The sequence below is a fragment of a genome, unplaced genomic scaffold (assembly GCF_019419815.1).
Source record: "Pyrus x bretschneideri cultivar Hongxiangsu unplaced genomic scaffold, Pyrus_bretschneideri_v1 Contig55, whole genome shotgun sequence".
Taxonomy (NCBI): Eukaryota; Viridiplantae; Streptophyta; class Magnoliopsida; order Rosales; family Rosaceae; genus Pyrus; species Pyrus x bretschneideri.
Window position 1 is genome coordinate 309,496 of NW_025999793.1, and position 22,016 is coordinate 331,511.

General features: G+C 37.5%; 2 protein-coding genes and 2 pseudogenes across 2 annotated transcripts; 1 reads left to right on the forward strand and 3 right to left on the reverse strand.

Annotated features, from left to right (window-relative positions):
• Window positions 1-1,046: 1,046 nt before the first annotated feature.
• On the reverse strand, window positions 1,047-4,536 carry LOC103927786 (DNA-directed RNA polymerases II, IV and V subunit 3). Its single transcript, XM_009336735.3, has 3 exons — window positions 4,070-4,536; window positions 3,703-3,940; window positions 1,047-1,604 (listed from the first exon to the last, which is right to left on the reverse strand). Exons 1-3 carry the CDS (start codon window positions 4,513-4,515, stop codon window positions 1,332-1,334), a joined length of 957 nt encoding a protein of 318 aa, XP_009335010.2. The 5' UTR covers window positions 4,516-4,536; the 3' UTR covers window positions 1,047-1,331.
• A 3,104-nt stretch (window positions 4,537-7,640) lies between these two features.
• On the reverse strand, window positions 7,641-9,911 carry LOC103927785 (annotated as a pseudogene).
• A 2,027-nt stretch (window positions 9,912-11,938) lies between these two features.
• On the reverse strand, window positions 11,939-15,089 carry LOC103927808 (annotated as a pseudogene).
• Window positions 15,090-19,203: 4,114 nt separating this feature from the next.
• On the forward strand, window positions 19,204-19,518 carry LOC125470948 (secreted RxLR effector protein 161-like). The gene has a single exon (XM_048570793.1). It carries the CDS (start codon window positions 19,204-19,206, stop codon window positions 19,516-19,518), a length of 315 nt encoding a protein of 104 aa, XP_048426750.1.
• The last annotated feature ends 2,498 nt before the right edge of the window (window positions 19,519-22,016 follow it).

Sequence of the window (22,016 nt, forward strand, 5' to 3'; positions counted from 1 at the left end):
TCCTCCTTCTTCTCAATAAAATTTACATACTGTTCACATGCAAACCAATTTTCTGCCTCTTTTGTTTCAATGGAGCCTACTGAAACATCTCTAACGAAAGAGAAACAATGACTCCAAAAATATTGACGACTTGAAAAAGATCTTATATTATTCCAAGTGACATATTTGATTATCTTCCGAATCTACTATATATCCTATTACAAATATGAAAACTTCCTCTATAATCTAGGCTAAGTATTTAGACTCACTGCATTTTTCTATGAAACTCAAATTTCATAGGCTAAATCCAAGTCCAAAATAGTCAAACTTAAACAAAACTGAAGGCTAAATTACAAAAAAAAAAAAAAAAGAAAAAAAAAAAAGAAAAAGAACTCTGAGAGCTTGAGTAAGGGGAACGACGACTTAGGTCAATAGCTCTGGTTTTTCCGCTTCAGATGTTTGCTGTCACAAAGAGAGGATGACAACTCAAAAAACACAATACCAGATGACCACACGTGCCCTACAGGGCCAAATTCGTCATTTTAATGTGTGGAGCTGGAAAAAATAAAGGACGGGAGCAGTTAAAATGGGGGCCAAATTATCATTTCACTGTTGGTGGACGGTGTTTTCAGAATTGCTTTTCGTATGGAAGAATTTTAAGTGCTTTCTGAACAAGTATTGTACTTTTATCACATTTTTGGATGTACTCTCGTGGATGCACTCGTAACTTCTAAGCTGTACTTTTTGCTAAAACATTTCCAAAGGAACACAATCAAGTCATTTTTTCCCCGATTGAAAGGCCTTTTCTACGCCCAAACCCACAAATAGTTGGGGTTTTCTTTACACCATTACCCTTCCATGCAGCTTCCATTTCTCTCGAGTCTAAACTATACAATTCACTTCGAAGAAGAAAATGAAAAACGATTAGCTGTTCTGGCAATCTTCACCAAGGTTCGACGTTCTACGAAATTCAAGACATCAAAACACTCGGCACAACGAGCTTTCATCCCACCACCCAAAGATGATATGTACGCAGCAATTTTGCAAAAACAAAACTTGGTTCAACCTTGACGACTGCAACAAAAGCTAATATAGATAGCAAGCTCCACTAGAGTTCAAGTATCCGCTACACGTTTTGCTTCAAAATGCGCGGATAACTCCCACAACAAAAACGGATGCTATATCTCCTAAGGACAGCATAGCAGAAAATAAATTAGCATCCACGGTATCGGGAGGGATTAGTATTGGCAGTAAGCCCAGCAAATAAACATGTCCCACAAAGTAAACTTAAGTCAATTATCCCGCTGAAATCTTTGGAAGATCGATTTCAGAGCTCAGTTTACCCAATTGGATCATCCTCCTCGCATATGCGCACCTAATTCCCCAAACTGGTCATCCGCTTCTACAGTATCCTCAGAAAGGCGCACTGCGTCCAGCTTCTGTTTCAGGACTTCTATGGCATTGAGGAGTAGCTGTGCAGCTTTAATCGCACCGGTAGATTCCACTGTGAATATAAAGCTATCTTCCCTGGCACTGATATCCACAAGCCCAGACTTCCCCATAGCTTCTGCTTTCTTGATCACTTCATCGTCATAGGTGTATGCTTCAGGATCAACAACCACGACCTTTCAAAAGGAAAAGTTCAAAAAGAAAAATGAATTTTAGAAAGGCCACAAGTTAGCTGATGATACATAATTGACGCAGTGATAACACAATGGCATCAGGCAAACTTTTATTTACTACTATGTGTTTTTGTTCATTTTATTGGAAATGCATAATTAAGCCTGAGAGAGTTTGTACGGCTATAATACAACTCAAATGAATTAATCAATGCAGCTGGAATCCGAATCTACTAACATCATCCTTCCATTATATTTGCACCCAGCTATCTGGATATACATAAAAATGTTGCAAACGCACACCAAATAATTGGGCAGGAGCATCAACCAGTTAAATTCAACCTCAACCATAAAATGCACCGAAAATTAAACTGAATCATTCTATGCTAGGTAGTCAGTCAGTTTGAGATCAAGTGCCCCATTATGTGATGTTGGTTTCATGCTAAAATTCTGTTTCATGACATAATTTCAATATGGCTCCATTCAAGATGATATATCCCAAATAAAACAGCCTTATCCTCTCCGCTCTCTGATTCCAGCTACACTTTGTATAAACCCACAAAACCTATGATGCAGGATAGAGTTGGGCAGTGGAAATTCGATAGTTTAGCGGATGCAAAAACAAAGAAAACTTAAATTAAACAACAATCAAGGATAGGTAGAGTCGCTCCAGGGGCATCGCATCTGTTCTTGGCCTCTCACCAAGAATTTTGGCATCTCACCAAAATAATCCCATCATAGGATAAGAATTCCAATCTCTGGAAAAAGAAACTTTTGCATTCATAAACTCTTCATTCCTTGATGTGAATTACCAAGGGGGTTTTGATAAAGGTTTAAACCTAAAGGAAATAAAAATTATATCTATTGTAGGAAATAAATCTTAATCAAACTGAAAAGAATCATAATCCTCATAAAAGTAGGAAATCAAACGACTAAAACCCTAGATATTAAAATACTAAAACCCTAGAGAATAAAAGACTAAAACACCCAATTTAGGGAAAGCCTTCACTTGCATTCCACATTAACCTAGCAACATGAACTAGAACTTCAAAACTAGGAGGGTTCCTCAAATCCAATAACCACCAGTATCTTCATCCAAGAAATCACATGTTTCTGGAAACAGAATATTCGAGTTCCTGGAAGCTACCATTTTAAAGGCAACCTACCACTCATCCCATGATGTAACAACTGACCCGGAATGTCTGCAACCTACTTTAAGAAAAAAAGACTGGAGATGGGCTCATCCTTTGAGCAATCTCCTCGTCTCATGAATTAAACAGCAACAATATGAGATACAATAACAGATTTCAGCAAATAAACAGTTGATAGCCAGTAATTACTTAGTTAAATATCAAATCCAAATGGTGCAAAAGTGAACTAGATTACTCCTGAGAAAGGAAAAAAATGCTATAAAACGGCGTACTATTAAAAGACGTACCAATTAAAAACAGACATGCAGAATACAACAATTCAATCTTATGGAAACTCTTTACCCTCAATTTAATTGCTTAAATATGGTTAAACCCCCCTAAATACAATTGAATAATTGTCCATCATGTCCTTCTATCTATCCTGATATATATTTCTTCAGGGGAAAACAAAACATAACTTCTTAAGCTCCCTTGATTACACCTTATAGAGGTTCCCCATCATTTCAATGCAGTACAGCCTATTGAATGATTTTGTTAAACTTTAACAGGATATCACGTTTAGTTTCATAAGGTAGAACAGCCAGTCATACATATTATAGGCGTCTATGACTCATCAAGAGCAAACAATTCGCATTTAGCGCCAGATAATGCACTTACAAAAATGAAAAACCATATATTAAAATTCTGCTTCCATCTTCCATTTCGCTTAAAAAGCACCAAAAGTTCTCTGACTAATTAAGTAATACTTCATTATATGTGTACTTATAAATAGCACAGCTGGGACAACAAAGAAGCAACTAAATGATGCTTATAAAATAAAAACTACCAATTCGACGAATCAGATAACCAGCAGCATCCCAAATGCTTTAAACCAACAGTCACAAATTCTAACATGCACTGAAACTATCATGTTCATAAAAAAAAAAATCACGGGTGATAGAATAGCAACCAACCTTGTCGGTTTTAGGATCAATGTCAAAGACTTTGGTAGGACTACTATCAACCCAAGCCTTCTTCTCCTCAAGAGTCAAAGTATCCATCAGCTCCTCATTGATTCGAATGTCGGGTTCATACATGAAAGTGACAGTGGCCGCCGGTGACCACTTAGCATGATCTTTGCCAATCCCCTTTCTGGCAATGGCCCTCAGCCTCAGTTCCTGCCCCCTTCGCAACTTCACAATGATAATTCCCCTAAAATCGCAAAAGCAAAGCAACCCAATTTCAGGTGCACTCAAAAATCAACACACAAATTTCAATTCATTCCAAACAAGAACAAGTTTGCGAAACCCAAAAATTGAAAGAGAGAGGGAATGTGCATACTTTTGTTCGGACGATTCCAAGCCGGAGGAATCAGAGAAATCAACGGGGACGACGGTGTGGTCGGAGCTGAGGAGGTCCTTGCTGGTGACATCTAGGGTTTGGTCGGAGTGGCACTTGGCGCGGAGATGGAACTCGACGGAGCAGAACTCGCACTGGCCGTCGCCGTCGCAGGCGTCGCAGTCACGTGAGAAACGCATGCTCATGGCGCGGTCGGAGGTGAGGGGGATGAGGCCAAGTCGGTGGGCGATGAACTCGTCGTTGAGGACGGAGGAGTTAATCTCGATCTCGACGAGGTCGATGGCGACGGTGGGGACCTCGGCGATCATGACGCGCCGGAGCGCGTTGGCGACGCTGGCGTCAGTATCGCGGAGCTCAAACTTCAAGTAGTCGTCACGCATTTCGCGGATTTTGACGCGCGGGAGCCTCTGGTACGATTTGCCTTCCATTCTCACTCGTCTCACAGTCCGAGGGAGAGAGAGAAGAGAGAGGGGTTTTGGTGGAGAAGACGGAATGAGCCTAGAGGGTTTCGGCAATTTATATGTGGATATTTCGGGAAATTTGAAAAAAAGAGTCAAAATTTTGGTTATCAGTTTAAAATACGTTAGGCGCTAGTCGAGAGATCTAGCGGTTAAGCGTATTAGGCGGATTTAATTAAATTTATTATATTTTGTGTAAATAAGTATCTGTTTATACTTAAAATATATATGATTACATCATAAACTACAAAATAAAATATATATATATATATATATATATATATAGGTAATGTAAGAATTTTAAGTACATAATTTGAAAAAAAAAAAAGAAGAAGATAATAATATATAATATATTTGTTTAATAGTGAAGTAGGTAAGTTTTTTTGGGAATTGTTATTAGCACTTCAAAAATCTCATTCTACTCTCCAAACTTTCTATATTAAGAAAAACAAAATACACTTGTGAGGAATGCAGAATGAGATTTTTGGAATACCAATAACACTTCCCTTTTTTTAATATAGTTAATAAGCTTAGGAAATCGCAAGGCCTTGGAAATAGATAATAATATATAATATATTTGTTTAATAATGATGGAAATCCATCTGAAAAAGCGGAGTCATTATTATCGTTCTCAGGAGTGGCTTTTGAAGCCTTGGAAATCGGCAAGGCCTAGGAAATAGATAATAATATATAATATATTTGTTTAATAATGGTGGAAATCCATCTGATAGAGGGGAGTCATTATTTTCTAGACAAGGATTGTCTGCCCTCCCACTTCCGGTTCCCTCTTATTTTTGTGGTCACAGTTAAGTCACGTCAATATTTTATATTGTTTTTTTTATAGAGATAATCAGACAAAAATGAATAGTAATATAAAATGTTGACGTGGCTTAACCGTGACCACACAAACAGGAAAGCATAAGAGGGCACCGGAAGTGGGAGGGTGGACAATCCTTGTCCTTATTTTCTTCCCTAGGAGTGGTTGAAGCCTTGGAAATCGACAAGGCCTTTATTTCGGGGTTTCTCGTTTCCTCTCCCTTCCATTCTTCTTTGATTGCTCTGCTTGATTTCCCATCTTCTCCGTCTAATTTCTATCTTCTTGCTCTGTATAATTTTCCAAAAAACTAATCATGAGTCTAGTCAAATTCCTCAAGCACAGCGAAGAAATCTTCTCCGGCAAAGAAATCTGAAGCTTCCAAGTCAAAGTTCTCGTTTTTTTTCTTCTGCAATTGCACTGTTATTCTGATTCCTTCTACAGATCTCTCTCATGCTTACTTTTCCCTCACGCTATCTAGGTTGTTGTTTTCAAATTTTATGTCGTCACCCTCGCGGTGTAGTGAAACGGTGAAAGTATAATATTAACAGAACCACCGCGGAGGCCACTTAGCCCGATGCCTAGCACCGCCTAATACCCTTGCTGATTTACTGAACGTTTTTGAATAATTGCGGCGGTGGCCCGACGCCCAGCGCCTAGGTGGCCGCCTATACCGTGTTTTAGAACACTGGTCATCACACCCCCATATCAATTGTCTTCTTTAGTCTATTGCATAATTACCTTAAATACAAGATGAAATTAACAATAAAATTAAAATTTATTAATAAATCTGTGATTAAACTCTACCATCACTATTGTTTATTCTAAGTTCATTCCGGCTAAAATCCTAATAACTCTTATATAGAAAAACAAGTATTTTTATCGATGGACGGTGATTTTAAAATTTTAAATCCTCAAACTAAAGTATGAGTCGATTTATACAAAAAAAATTTCGTTTAATTTAAATTTTTTTTTAGAGTTTAGAAGATGAGTATTTGGATTTTAATTTAATTTAATTTTTTTTTGTCAATTCCAAGCTGAGCTTGTCCATGAGGAAATCTTTTAGCAGCATGGGCCTCTGCAAGGTTGGGTTTTCGAAAATACATTCGGAAATTTGACACTTCACGAAAAAGATCAAATAAAGATGCATTGAAGCAATTGATTGAAAAATTCAAAGGAAAAATAAAACAAAAAGCTCTGTTTCTAAAGAGCTAAAAATTCAAAGAAATTTAAAACCATTTTCATTACTTAGTGATCTGATATGGTACCAGTGAAATGAAAGAGATGGCCATGATTGACCACTTTTTTTTTATATTATATATATATATATATATGGACATGATTGAACATGTTGAATAATTAAAGCTTGCAATTAGCTACAACTCCAAGTTAGTAAGTCTAATGCACTTTTTTAGTAGTATACCGTAAACTTTTCAAACGAACACGACATGTTTTTTAACTAGCCAAAACTTAGGGATTTGTACTAAAGGGAAGTAAAGAACTTGTGAAAAAGAGGTCAAAAGTCCGAAATAACCCATAGCACAAGTCATGTGTGAGGCACGCGGTTTATGTTCAAGGTTATTTTGGGCATTTCAACGCTGCATTACTCCGTTAAGTTCATAGTTAATTTGTCATATCACCCTAACTTCGTTAAGTTCTCCCTAAAAATCGTAGAATTTGAAGGAAATCTGTTGAAAATGTTTTAACTTTAAGTAATATTTTCTCATTATTAATGCTTTAATTTTGAACATGATCAGGCTATGGACTAAAAATTTTGATATGATACCAATGAAATGAAAGAGATGACCATGATTGACCAAATTTTTTATATGGACATGATTGACCATGTTGAATAACCAAAGCTTGCAATTAGCCACCACTCCATGTTAGTGAGTTTAATGTACTTTTTTTAGTAATTCACTGTAAGCATTTCAAACGAACACGACATGTTTTTTAACTAGCCAAACTTTAGGGATTTGTCCTAAAGAGAAGTAAAGAACTAGTGAAAAGGAGTTCAAAAGTTCAAAATAACTTAGAGCGCAAGTCATGTGTGAGGCATATGACTTATTTTGGATGAAAAACTTAACGATGTTGGATTGAGATGGCAAATTAATGTTTTCGGAAAGTTGATATGACAAATTGCACTTTAGTTCATTTGACAAATTGAAAAACATGTATAGTTCATATGACATTTCAATTTTTTTATTTATTTTTATAGTATTAGTAATTGAAGTGTTCCTAGACTAGATCAAATGATTATTAATACAATTGACAAACAGTTGGAAGAGTTTGCCATTTATTACTCCGAATTAAATTCAAATTGACACGTTCCATTGGAGTGCCTTTTTCTGAATCTTCAAGTATAAGCAATTGTTATTTGTCCCATGAACTTTATTTCCATGACACAGATAAAATGATTGTCTATCTCTTGCACACAACTCCTCGACCATCCATCCCGCTTGCACAGCTCATGCTTGGCAACTCCAAATCCTCCAAAGAATTAGCTTCGCTTTCAGAGCCAACATTGCCACCATTAAACCTTGCAGCTGCACAATCTGCGGCGAGAAGGCTTGAAGTTTCAAACTCCTTGTCCCCTCCCATCACAGGCATGCTTGCGCCGATATTGACCCGGCTGATGTAGTCAGGCCTATATGTTTGTCCCAACACTCCACTCACTTGGTTGCTCAAAGAGAAGAACTTAAACCCAAGATCAAGATGTGCAAATGTATCATCTTTGGTAATTCCATAGTTGTGAACCCTTGAGTCTTGTTCAGTTATAGGCACAACCTTGGCTGTGATCCTGAAGTTTCCTTCAACTTCAACCATTACATTGTTGGTCCCACTCACCCTTCCAAGGGATACAGTTGGAACACTTATGGATTGCCACCTGGCACCTTCAGATTCGGGAAGGGTGATGGGCGCGCCATCAAAGGACAGGGCAAGGCGGTCAGTGGCATCGTCCCATATAGCGGTCTTTTGGGCACCGATGAAGAGTTGGTGTTTGCCAAAAAGGATGGCAATGGACTGGACCCAAGTGAAGTCCCTCTTCATGTTGTGGTTGCGCCTGCCAATGAAGTGAGCGTTGATGTGGAGGTTGGAGTCGGACAAGAGGCAGAAGTCATGGTCTTTCTTGCCGTGGAAGTAAAAGGTGATGCCATCTCCACCTATAAAACGGGGGTCTTGGCATACTGCTCCTGGCTGATCACATTCTGCACCATTTGTAAAACGAGAAAGGAAAGTATTTTCAGAACTATATTAAAATTTGTTTCTGGCTACGTAGTTGATCATGCAAAATAAGAAGTGTTATTTTGAAAGCTTAGTGACCACATTAGATGATCATAATACGCGACAGTGGTCACATTACTACAATAAATAATCATGTTATGTAGTTAGTGTATCCATATATTAACAGCCGACGATAACAAATGATCGATGTAAAGTGGACTGCACTTGTCACATAATTTGATGATCTTTAATTTAGTCGAAAAATGTTCTCTACTAGCAATATGAAGATAAGTGTGAGAGGAAACTTACTGCAGACTGGCTTGCAAGTGACACAGTCAACCTCACATCCACCAGAGCAAGCCGTAGGGCATACGTGTTGAATGTTGTAACATTGAGGGTAGTTCATTTTCTTGCACTTGGCCTTCTTTGGTGAAGTAGGAGTTGATGGAGGAGGAGAAGAGGATGTAGGTGGAGATGGCGTTGGGGGTGAAGGAGAGGAAGGAGGATTAGATGATGGTGGTGAAGGAGGTGACGGCGAAGATGGGGTAAGGGTAGGAGGAGGGTAATTTGGTGTCGTTTGTGGTGGTGAAGGTGAAGGAGGTGTTGCTTGAGGTGTTGGAGTGGTGGATGAAGGTGTGGGAGTTGTAGTTGGTGGTGAAGGAGGTGTTGCTTGAGGTGTTGGAGTGGTGGATGGAGGTGTGGGAGTTGTAGTTGGTGGTGTAGGAGTTGTAGTTGGGGGTGTTGGGGTTGTTGGAGTAGGAGGAGATAGTGGTGGAGTTGGGTTAGTTTTCGGTGGAGGAGGCGAAGATGTTGGTGGTGTGGGAGTTTTAGTTGGTGGTGTAGGAGTTGTAGTTGGGGGTGTTGGGGTTGATGGAGTAGGAGGAGATAGTGGTGGAGTTGTGTTAGTTTTTGGTGTAGGAGGCGAATAATATGTTGGTGGTGTGGGAGTTATAGTTGGGGTAGTTGGAGTAGGAGGAGATAACGGTGGAGTTGGGCTAGTTGTCAGAGGAGGAGGCGAATAATATGTTGGTGGTGTGGGAGTTTTAGTTGGAGGTGTAGGTGAAGGTGTGGGAGGGGTGGGAGAGGCTGGTGGAGGGCTTGAGCTCCCAGAACAGATGGGCTTACAAGAGACACACTCCACTGTGCATTGATCTGGGCAAAACTTGGGGCATACATGCACCAAATTGTAACAATGCTTATACTTTTTTATCAAACACCTTGCATTGCTTGGATTCTTGGCAATTCCTGGAGGGGTTTTCGCCTCTGTCACTGCCGTAATCATCAGCAGGAGAATCGGAACAAGAACTTGCATTTTGTAGTGAGCCATATTGAAGCAAAACCCTGGAATTTGTTTCGAGTATTCGAAGGCTTTGGTGCGTTTGAGTGAGAAACCCCGTGCCTGAAGGCCCTATTTATAGGAACAAGAGGACCTTATGCTGTTGCCTAATCTTTCGGATCATAGACTTTTGGTGTAGTCAATGTTCATTGACAAGGCACTTTCACATGGCATCTTAAAAGGTCAAATCCTATTGACTTTAATTCAACAACATGTTTATAATCCTTTTCTGTTGCTTTGCAACTGTAAATGGCATCAAATCTTTTTATTTAAAACAACGATCTATATTTAAAATAGTATTGAACTCGATATTTACGAGATTTAAACTAGAAAATTAAACAAAAAGAATACATATAGACCGTAATACTAAATAAGTAAAATGGCATCACTCAGATATGAAGGAAAGAGGCAACACTTTAAAACATATGCAATCCATATAAGGAATGCAGAAATTTAGGGAGAGAGACACTTGGATGTTCATCTGTAAAGCTATCCATTAACCTTTATAACCATGCATTTGTGGTTTATGAGCATCTGCATTGCCATGTTCGGTATTCACTTCTATTTTAAGCAATTAGATGACCGACCCATACACAATAATTCAGCGTTGAGTAATAATATGATGGTTTTTAAGTTAAGGAAATTTCAAAGTTATATATTAGGAAAAGAAATGAAACTAATGGACATTAATTACTTTGTGAAATGTTAATTACTTTGAAAAATGTGTTCAAACTTCAAATACATGCATGCATACACGCTTTTAGTTGTACAGGTACTTCTTAGAAAACAGTAATAGTGAAACTGATAGAAGGCTAGAAGAATTGCAGGCAGTGGTTGAATAGTTTTATGTATTCATCAACAACAAAGAAACCAAAATATATACAAATACATCAATCCAATCATGCCTTCTTCTACGGCATAGAAAACGTGATCCCCCTAAAAAGTGGAATTTGACCTAACTAATATAAGAAAGTATATATTTTACAGTAATGATAATATATTACAAGGATTCCACACTCCCTGCCTGTTTTTGTCTCTTTATTCACTATTAAATATTTATTTAATTTTGTGGCTAGAAACAAGATAGAGAGTGCAAGAGGGTAAAAAGAGAGATTGAAAATCATTTCTGTTATACATGACAGAGCCATGCATATATTATGTATTGCCTGAAGGTTCTTTAATTTGCATACAAATAATACGTAAACATGTGTATGTATGTACGTGTGCGCGTGTATCAAATATCATCGATCTGCTTGTTCTTATGGAACTTTTTTAATGCGCTAACAATTTGATCCTTACAGATCCATCATCCTTTTAAAAAGAACTAGTTTTCAGCAGTACAAAATAGTTAACATCCGCTCCTTATTCCTCTTGATGCCTTATACTAGGGCCAAGGCATCTCTATATACTAACAACAAGACTAAGGGGAATTGATATTGCATAACATGTTCCATTTCTTTATTCCCTTTAACACCTCTGGATTCTCTTCTCTCTGCTCCTGCAAGCAAGTTTCTAAAAGCAGATATATACATCATGATTTAATATTTTAAAAGGAAAAATGTAGCCCTAGTGCATTAGCTGAAACATATTTTGTGATTAATCTAGGAGCTTGGTTGATAACCACTTCGTTTTTAGTTCTTACTTTTTATTGTGTCTTGATATAGATATGAGGAATGTACATGGAGAAATTTAATGGAGGAGAACGTAGGAAAAAGAATCGAGAAACGAAGACTTCCATTTTGGTTTTCATTTTGTGTGATCTTTCATGTTTATGTGTTCTACTTCCTTCCCACCACCGTTCTTGCACCTTTGTTCATCCCTTTTTTCTCCATTGTATTTCTCGTCTATTTCTAATAAAAACTCTTGAAACTAAAAACGAAATATATGGTTATTATTTGAACCCTTAGATGTTGAGATTGGCGATAAACTATAGAAGAAAATTGCCAATATCTTGGCTTAAAGTAAGCTATGGATGTAGTGCATTAGCAGCTAAGTATACACTTACAAGGATAAACATCTCATTTTATGAGGATGCGTCTTGTTGGTGCTCCGTCAGCACCAAGCAACCTTAGAGGTAAGCAGTGCACAGAGTAGTTTCCCGGTTGGATGCCATCGAGCTTTAGGCCTTGGACAGGAATGATTTCCTTAATCATATATTCCAGCATTTTAATTTGAGTAAATTGTAGCAATGATCCCTCAACTCATCAAAATGTGTAGCTATGGTCATTTTTGTCAACTTCGTTAGAATTTTGTCAAAATAAGTTATGTTGAAAGGACCAGTGCTACAATTGGTGTTTTTCAACTCATTAAAACGTGTAGCTATGGTCATTTTCGTCAACTTCGTCAGAATTTTGTCAAAATAAGTTATGTTGGAAGGACCATTGCTACAATTGAGTTAAAGTTGAAGGACCATTTCTCTAGTTGTATTAAAGTTGAGGGACCATAGTTGTACGTTTTGATAAGTTGAGGGACCAATGGCTATAGATTTTTCGTTGAGGGACTATTGCTTCAATTGAGCTAAAATTAAAGGATCATTGCTACAATTTACTATTTTAATTTTAATTTTGAAGGTTGGTACTAAGTACTATCCAACGCATTCAGATTTTTTTTATGAAGATATATCAAATCAAAATTATCACATACCTTGCCTTTGAGAAAAACAACGTGCTGAGCTGGAATAGCTTCGTCCTAAGTAGCAATAGAAAAGTAGTCAGTTCCTACATTTCATATAGATAGCAATTTTATGCAAGCACAATAATCATTTGTTTTCGAAAAGGATATAGAATCTTTATTTGTTTTATACAGAAGGGGATTAAATGTACGCTCAACTAAACAAAAGAAAATGGGACTGATTTCGGAATTCAATCAATTAGTGTCTTACCGACAAGTTTGATGCCTGTGTTCTCTACTACCCATTTTGCTCCATCCTCTGTGAATCCCACAAAGCTCGAGTCAAATTCCTTTTTGTGCATAAGCCCCTTAATTAATCATTAATGGAGTAAAAAATGTAAGCTCTATGGCCTGCCTTCTTTGCATTGTTAACTTTGATCAGATTCAGCCTTACTGGTTAAATCTCAAGTACCAGATTTAAAATCCGGCACGCTTACTCCTTAAATCTAAAAGGTCTCTTTGAACATAAGCGCAATGCAGCACGAAAGAAACTACCTGTCAGTGTTTAATGTTTTAAACAGGACACAACGTGTACCCTTGGGAATATTTAGGGACTTCATAACCTCAGCTGCAAAAGGTGGACAGAAGAATTGAGGATAAATCACATCTTAAAAATCAAGAACATCGGTCCCAATAAATAAAAATGTCAAATGAAATAAAAATTTCTAGTAGTTTCACTTTCACATAGCTGATCCGACACTCTACTTACGCATATAGTACATTGAGACACAAGATGGTATAACCAAGTATTGAAATGCAATCAAATTGGTACCGAGTATTTAAAAATATTGGTACTAAAAACCAGGATTATATAAAATTGCCAGAAGTACAATTCGAGGCAAGTGTAGAAGTTAGGGCACAAAGATCGTACAGAAATATTACTTCAAATGATCCTAAAGAAGTTGTTCGGGCAGGAATTCTGCTGGGGAGGATCCTTGGCTCGAGCACACAACTCCCCAAAGAGTTGGCACTTTGGTTGATTGTCGGGCTCCTGCTTGTTGAGAGGCTGCAAGAGGAGGATATGGTTAGTTCTGAAAGGTGCCTTTATGGGGCCTTAGATGTAGGCATTGAGGCTCGCAATCAAAACTAACTAAGTGCTTAGGCATGCCATTGCCATCTTAGTATGGTAGATGTAAAACAAGTGTGTTTAAATCGATTACTTGCGCCCCAAGTTATTCTAACTTCTTGTTATCAAAGGATTGTCGTAGATGTGTTAAGTTTACATTAAGTTCTTTTTTGTGCCTTGAGATTAAGGACTTTTAGTTCATTATCTTGTATGCTTTAAAGGGCGGAAATCCAGATCTGATTAAGTCATTAGTTCGATCGTCATTTTGGCTTTTATGATAGTAAAACTACTAAGTAAACCAGATCTGAGTATCAATGGAACTTTTAATTATCAAATGACTGGAAATAACTTGAATCTATACTCGGGAGTACATCATAATGCTAGATCTACTAATTGAAAGACGAAACAAAGAGAGTCAGGTAAGATTTCATTGTCGGGTAAGGTCGAACATCTTGTAGTCTCTTCTCTTTGTGATTATAGAGGTTTGTGTTTAAAAGAGATGGATGGTAAACTAGTTTGCATGAGAGAATCGATACTATGCCACTAAGGGTGATAACATAGCTTTAAACTAGACAAAAGATGGCTTTTGTAGGGAATGATCCTGAAAATGATTGAGATCTGGGCTGATTACAGCTTTTAGATGCAAATCTGGCTTAAGAGCAGAGTTTGTATGTTTGTTTGTTTGATTGGTTGAGTGTCCTTGTCTCTGGGGCCTCTTCCCCTTTTTATAGACACTTTATCTTGGCTGTTGCAAGCTTTGCCCTAAAGTACTTCAGTGAGTCATCATCTTTTTTACATGTTCTGCCATTAGAAAGTGCTTTTGGGCTGTGAGTAGGTTGATTTCCATCGGTTGTCACCTCTCTTGTAAGCACATAACCTTTTCATTAAATGAGGAGTCGCCATATCGTCTTGAGATAGGTGGCTAGGCTTGATGCTAGGCCTCGGGCAAGTCTCTTCACTTTTAGCTATTTTGGGCTTTCATTCCTTTAAGTCCAAAGTTCAAATATTAACCCAAACAGAAATATTACTTCAAAGGATCCTATAGAAATTTACAAAATATTACCTTAAAAGATCCTACAGAAAGTTACAAAATAGTGCTGAAATCCAAGTTAGAAATGCATACCAATAATGTTGGTATCCCTGGGAACATCGACCACAATTGCATGACCTATTGAAAAGAATAAACTAACATAAAATCATCAAGGAGTAGAAAACCCTACTATATTTTTGTACAAAAATACATTATTGCCCTTATCAGGTTCTACGATTAGCATGCATGCATGCATAATCATCGTTGAGGATATCCAAGTCAAGTTGATCACAATCAAATCCTACATAAAAGTAGTCATAAAAAACATGGCAAGGGCCATCAAAGTCCCGATGTGCACAGGCAGCTTGAACTCTGAGTTGTTGGTAAGAGAACTGTTCTTCATGTTGAGTTGGCGCCACAGGAAGTGCCTGATCCCATCCTTGGAGCCCTAGGCAGGAAGGTCCGGGATTGTTGAATTATAAGTTGTGAGCTAATAGAATTAGAATAAGTTTTGTGATTTAAATGGTGTATTCACTTGTGCAAAGAATGCCAAGTGTAAAGTCCTGATTTGTAAAGGCCATGATGCCATGTGGATTTTCTGTTTTCTTACTACTAGTTAGATGAGTGGCTATGATCTAAGCTAAGAGAGAGAAGGGATCCAACAGTCTCTAAAGGTAATATTCATCCTCTCACTACTTGTGTGACAGTGAGTGAGCATATTAGAATCCAATGAGAATTACAGTAACTCCTTTGTGACTTGCACAGAGAGAGAGAAAAGTAACTATTTCTATTTTTTTTCTCTATGCATTTTATCATCCTTCTTTGAATTCATTCAAGTAAAATAATCAGATCTCAATTCAATCTAACATGGTATTAGAGCTAGGTTGCGATTAGAATTGGGCATGCACTGTGAATTCAAACATCACCGACGTTGGTTTTCTGGGTCAGGTGAAGTTTACCAAAGTTTGTTTGTGATCTAAGAACTACGTGTTTCTGGGTACACACAAGCTCGCGATGGCTAGATCTGGGAGTGCTGAAGTTAGGACTCCGATCTTTTCCAGTGAGAATTACGAGTTCTGGAGAATCAACTTGGTCATCGTTTTCAAGTCACATGGATTATGATTCTGATTCCTAATTCAAAGAAGAAGAAGAAGACGAAGACAGATGAAAACACAGATGCTGATGGTGAAGACGATAAGAAAATGGTTGCAATCTTCATAAAAGATGCAAAAGCCTTTGGCATCATTTAAAGCATAGTTTCCGATCAGATCTTCCCTCGAATCGCAAATGCAGACTCAGCAAAAGAGGCATGGGATCAGTTATACGGAGAATACCAAGGTGAGGATCAAGTAAGGTTCGTGAAACTTCAAAATCTTAGACGATAATTTGAATACACTAGAATGCGTGATGATGAATCCTTGTTTGCGTACCTTACTTGTTTAAATGATCTGATTAATCAAATGAAGACATTTGGAGAATCTCTTTTAAATGAGATATTAGTTCATAAGGTGTTAATTAGTCTCACTAAGATGTATGATCCTATATGCTTAGTGATAAAATACCAAGAGTCTGGAATCTGTTGAATTGCAAGATGTACTAGCTATATTGAAAAGTCAAAAGCAGAGGTTTGATTTGCATTCCTTTGATGCAACTGAAAGAGCGTTTTCTTCTCTTATTATTAATCTAAAAGGACAGAGTCGAGGTTATGCTTAGTCTAGTACATTTAAGCCACAGAGAAATTGGAATCAAAAGGGTAAGAAGTGGGACTCAAAACCCAAGTTTCAGCAAAAGCCATTTACTAATGCTACACATAATGGCACTTCTTCTCAAATCATGAATCAAGAGGGTGCAAAACCTCAGTGCAAAGTGTGTTCCAAATTCCATTATGGTGAATGTAGGCACAAAGGGAAACCTAAGTAATGTACTGTTGGAAAAGTTGTTCAGAAAACAAACTGTGCAAATCAAATGGAGGTGACTGGAAACTTATTTTATGCAAATTGTGTTGTTGCTGAAACAAAAGTTAATGGGGAATGGTATATAGACAGTGGTTGCAGCAATCATATGACAAAGAATGTTAATCTCCCTGTTGATGTGAAGACCAATGTTGCAGGGAAAGTTCAAATGCCAACATGTGTGTTAGTGAATGTGGTAGGAATGAAATCACTCGCAATTGAAACTAACAGAGGGAGAAAATACATCAGAGAAGTTATGTACTTACCTGGTTTAAAGGAGAATTTGCTCAGTGTTGGACAAATGGATGAGCATAGGTATTATCTTGTGTTTGGTGGAAGAATGTGCAATGTTTTTTATGGTCCTTCTCTTGATTGTCAAATTTTCAGTGTGAATGAAAGGAAATCGATGCTATCCCCTATCTTTAATGCCTGAGAAATAGCTTGTGTTGAAGACTAGTTTTGCTCACTGTACTTAGACTTGGCACAGAAGATTAGGCTACCTAAACTTTGGTGGAATTGAATAGTTGAAGGATAAAGACATGGTTCATGGTCTACCATATCTAGAAGAGTACGATGGAGTCTGTGAAGGCTGTTGATATGGCAAACAACACAGAGAAAGTTTTCCAAGTGGTGAAGCACAAAGGGCTAGTGCTCTACTCGAATTGGTTCATGTTGACTTGTGTGGGCCAATGAGAAATGAATCTATAGGAGGAAACAAGTATTTTATGCTGTTTGTAGATGATGCAACTAGAATGATATGGGTATACTTCCTTAGATATAAGTATGATGCTTTCAGTTACTTCAAGAAATTCAAAGCAATGACTGAGTTACATAATAGATTAAAGGTGAAATATTTGAGGAGTGATAGAAGAGGTGAGTTCTTATCTACTGAATTTAACCAATTATGTGACATAGAAGGCATTCAAAGGCAACTTCTCTTGCATACACTCCACAGCAAAATAGAGTGGTAGAGAGGAAAAATAGAATAGTGGTTGAAATGGCTAAGTCTATGCTGCATGATAAAAGGACGCCTTACTATATGTGGGTAGAAGCTGTGCCTACTGTAGTCTATATACTGAATCAATACCCCACCAAATCTCTTGACAACATGACTCATTTTAAAGCCTACAGTAGAAGGAAACCAGGTATTGCCTATTTGAAGGTTTTTGGCTCAGTTTGTTATGTTTACACATCATCTGAGCTAAGACACAAACTATAAGCTAAGAGTATCAAGAGAGTCTTTGTTGGATATGCAAAGTGTAAGAAAGGGTATAGAGTCTTTGATCCAATTTCTAAAAGGTTGATCCTGTTAAGAGATGATGTGTTTGATGAAAACTCAACTTAGGATTGGCAAGGAAGTAGAAAAAATTATATGTCATTGCCCACTTGTGAATGGAAGTCTATTAATACATGAAGAAGTGAAGTCACATGAGATGAAACCCAAGCTTCAAGTAGCTTGTCACCTGTCTCATTAAGTAAAACTCCATGTGGTCTTGAAGATACACAGATCATTCCACAGTCATTATCATGTGAATCCTCTAACAGATCATGTGAAAATGTGAGAGACACTTAAGCTTTTGACCATACTCCTTTAAAATGGAGGAAGTTGGATGATGTACTTGCTCAATACAATTTATGCATTATGGAACCCGAGAAGTACGAAGATGTTGCTGAGGATAAGTCTTGGATGAAAGCCATGAATGATCAGCTCTCCATGATTAAGAAGAATACAACCTGGGAATTGGTAGACAGACCAACTAACAAGCCTATAATTGGAGTTAAATGGGTGTTTAAGACCAAACTCAACCTTGATGGAATTGTGCAAAAGAATAAGGCAAGGCTTGTTGCAAAGGGATATGCCCAGAAACCAAGAATAAACTATAATGAGACCTTTGCCCCAGTTGCTAGATTGGATACAATCAGAACTCTTATTGCTTCGGCTGCACAAAAGAGTTCGAAACTCTATCAATTTGATGTTAAATCTGCCCTTCTAAATGGTGTTTTGGAAGAAGAGGTTTATGTAGAGCAACCTGATGAATTTTTTATTAAAGGAAAGGAGGACAAAGTGTATAAGGTTTACAAAGCTCTCCATGGTCTCAAATAGGCACCTAGAGTCTGGTATGGAGAAATTGACACCTATGTTGCACAATGTGGGTTTATGAAAAGCCAAAGTGAAGCTACTTTCTACATCAAAGCAAGGGGAGAAGAAATTCTAATTGTTTCAATCTATGTGGATGACATAGTGTATATTAGGAATAGTAATGAATTGTTGAAGGAATTCAAGGAGGTATGATGGTCAAGTATGAAATGACTGATTTGGGTTTTCTTCACCATTTCCTTGGCATGGGAATTATTCAAACTCACTCAAGTATTTTTATTCATCAAAGAAAGTATGTTGCTTCCTTGTTGAATAAATTTGGCTTAAGTGAGTGCAAATTCGTGTTAACACCTCTTGTTCCATCAGATAAGCTATGCAAGGATAATGGTAGTGGACCAGTAAGTGAGGAATAATATAGAAGAATTGTGGGAAGTTTGCAATATCTTACTACCACTCGACCAGATATAATGTATGCTGCCAATCTTCTTGCTCGGTTCATGCACAATCCAAAAAATAAGCATTTTGGAACGGCTAAAAGAGCGCTAAGATACATTAAAGGCACTTTGGATTATGGCTTGGAGTATGTGAAAGGGAAGAATGCAATGCTAGTCGGGTTCTGTGACAGTGATTGGGGAGGATCAATTGATGACAGTAAAAGCACTTTTGGTTATTCCTTTTCTTTTGGTAATGGGGTATTTTCATGGGCTTCAGTGAAACAAAATTGTGTAGCTCTTTCCACTACAGAAGTAGAGTATATCAGTGATTTTGAGGCAACTGCATAAGCCATTTGGCTTAGATTCGTATTTGAAGACTTTGGTGAGTTACAAACTGAAGCAACTCCAGTGCACTGTGACAATACAGCTGCAATTGCAATCACTAAAAATCCAGTGTTTGACCAGAAAACTAAGCACATTGACAGAAGATACCTTTTCATCAATGATGCACTGCAAGAAAGGATAATTGACTTAGTGTACTGTCCAACTAATGAGCAAGTGGCAGATATTTTCACTAAGGCTCTAACCAAGGATCGGTTCAACTATCTCAGAGACATGCTTGGTGTGAAATCAGCTCAAAACTTAAAAGGGAGTGTTGAATTATAAGTTGTGAGCTAATAGAATTAGAATAATTTTTGTGATTTAAATGGTGTATTCACTTGTGCAAAGAATGCCAAGTGTAAAGTCTTAATTTGTAAAGGCTATGAGTGCCATGTGGATTTTTTGTTTTCTTACTACTAGTTATATGAGTGGTTGTGATCTAAGCTAAGAGAGAGAAGGGATCTAACAGCCTCTAACGGTAATATTCCTCCTCTCACTACTTGTGTGAGAGTGAGTGAGCATATCAGAATCCAATGAGAATTACAGTAGCTCATTTGTGACTTGCAGAGAAAGGAGTAACCATTTCTATTTTATTTCTCTATGCATTTTATCATCCTTCTTTGAATTCATTCAAGTAAAATAATCAGATCTCAATTCAATCTAACAGGGATGTACCTGTGGCTGATGTCAAAGATTCTACCATTGCCGTACACTTATCTCTGTACATGTGTGTCGCTTCCGAAACGGTAGACAGAGGAGGAAGCAATGAAAAAAACAGCAAATTGTGAGAAGATGGGGAAGAAGATGGGGTTGGTAGTACTTCATGGTTTTGGGCATGGGGGAATGAGAAGGTTATATAAGAGGGGTTAATTATAGAAGAAGATGTGGTGGTTCAACATATTATGCAAATTTTGCATTCTAATTAAGATGAATAGGTACCCAAAATTTTTTTTTATCTTTATGCAAGAAAACAGTCCATTAATGAGTTTAGGTGAACCTATGCGGTTTGGTTAGACGTCATTTATTTCAGGATGAGAAAGAGGTGCAAGAAATGTTTACTCATCATCTATGAGAATAAGAATAACTTAAATGTTAAAACGGTCTCTGTGTTTTATTTTATTGGTCAATTTAGTCCTCGTATGTAAATTAGGCCGATTTTATCCTTGTGTTTTGCTCCATTAGCCGATGTGGTTAATTCCTTTAATTTACCATCAAATAGTCATTTGACATAAATAAAAAAATTATATTTATTCAAGAAATATAAAAAACTCAATTTAAAAATATTTAAAAAATTATAATAAAAGTTCATAATTTAAAAAATAATAAAGATCCCTCGACCACAAGGGCGGGCAAGAAAATAGTGATCAATGCAGGAAAAAGCCTGCAGTGCTGATCGATGTGATGAAGTGGTGCATGGGTCTATAGATGACACAGATGGGGCTGGATGATTGATGAAAGTGTTGTTAGAATATATAGTTTTAGGTGTTTGGTTTGATTTCAATCACAGAACTCAATTAGAGATTGAAGAATTTGTTGCTCCAATTCCTTGTAGCCGCTGCAACCCCATTCACTCAGCTTACATATCACGTGATGAAGAAAGTTGAAGTTTCACCATAAACCAATTGATAATATGGGAAGTGGTCTAACTTACTTATAAGCCTATGCAATGTTCCTCCTTTCATTAATGGGAATTGGCCTAACTTACTTATAAGCCTATGTAATGCCTCTCCTCCCATCATTGTGAGATTCATTCTTAACGCGTACCTCAAATATGGAAAATTTTGAAGCCTAACATGTAGAAAACACAACGGGGTGACGTGAAGTACGTGTGGCCGTTTAGCTTCACACGTAGGACAACTTGCTATGATGCCATGAAAAAAGTTGAGGTTCCATCATATTGGCAATATGGGGAATGACCCAACTTACATATAAGCCCATGCAAGATCCATCCTCCCATCAATATGAGATTCAATCTCAACACATGACTTATTTAAAATCCTATCTGATATAATAGATGTCATTCATTTAGCAATCTAATCACAGTCGTTCATTTGCAACTTAAGAATAGAAATGGAAAACTTGCAGAATGATCAAACTCCTCTTCTCCAATCCTCAGTAGTAATGCTTACAGTCCAACAAGTGTGAATGAAGGGGTGGGTTATCTAGGATAGATACTAGTGTGAAGAAGGGGTGGGTTATCTAGGATAGATACGGGGTGACGTGAAGTACGTGTGGCTGTTTAGCTTCACACGTAGCCACACGTAGGACAACTTGCTATGATGCCATGAAAAAAGTTAAGGTTCCATCATATTGGCAATATGAGGAATGACCCAACTTACATATAAGCCCATGCAAGATCCATCCTCCCATCAATATGAGATTCAATCTCAACACATGACTTATTTAAAATCCTATCTGATATGATAGATGTCATTCATTTAGCAAGTTAGCTAATTCTAATCACA

Coding starts and splice junctions, on each gene's coding strand:
- LOC125470948 (XM_048570793.1), top strand. CDS start 19,204: ATGTATGCTGCCAATCTTCTTGCTCGGTTCATGCACAATCCAAAAAAT.
- LOC103927786 (XM_009336735.3), bottom strand. CDS start 4,515: ATGGAAGGCAAATCGTACCAGAGGCTCCCGCGCGTCAAAATCCGCGAA. Junction 3,941..4,069: donor TTGGAATCGTCCGAACAAAA/GTATGCACATTC, acceptor TTGCGATTTTAG/GGGAATTATCATTGTGAAGT. Junction 1,605..3,702: donor TTGATCCTAAAACCGACAAG/GTTGGTTGCTAT, acceptor TCCTTTTGAAAG/GTCGTGGTTGTTGATCCTGA.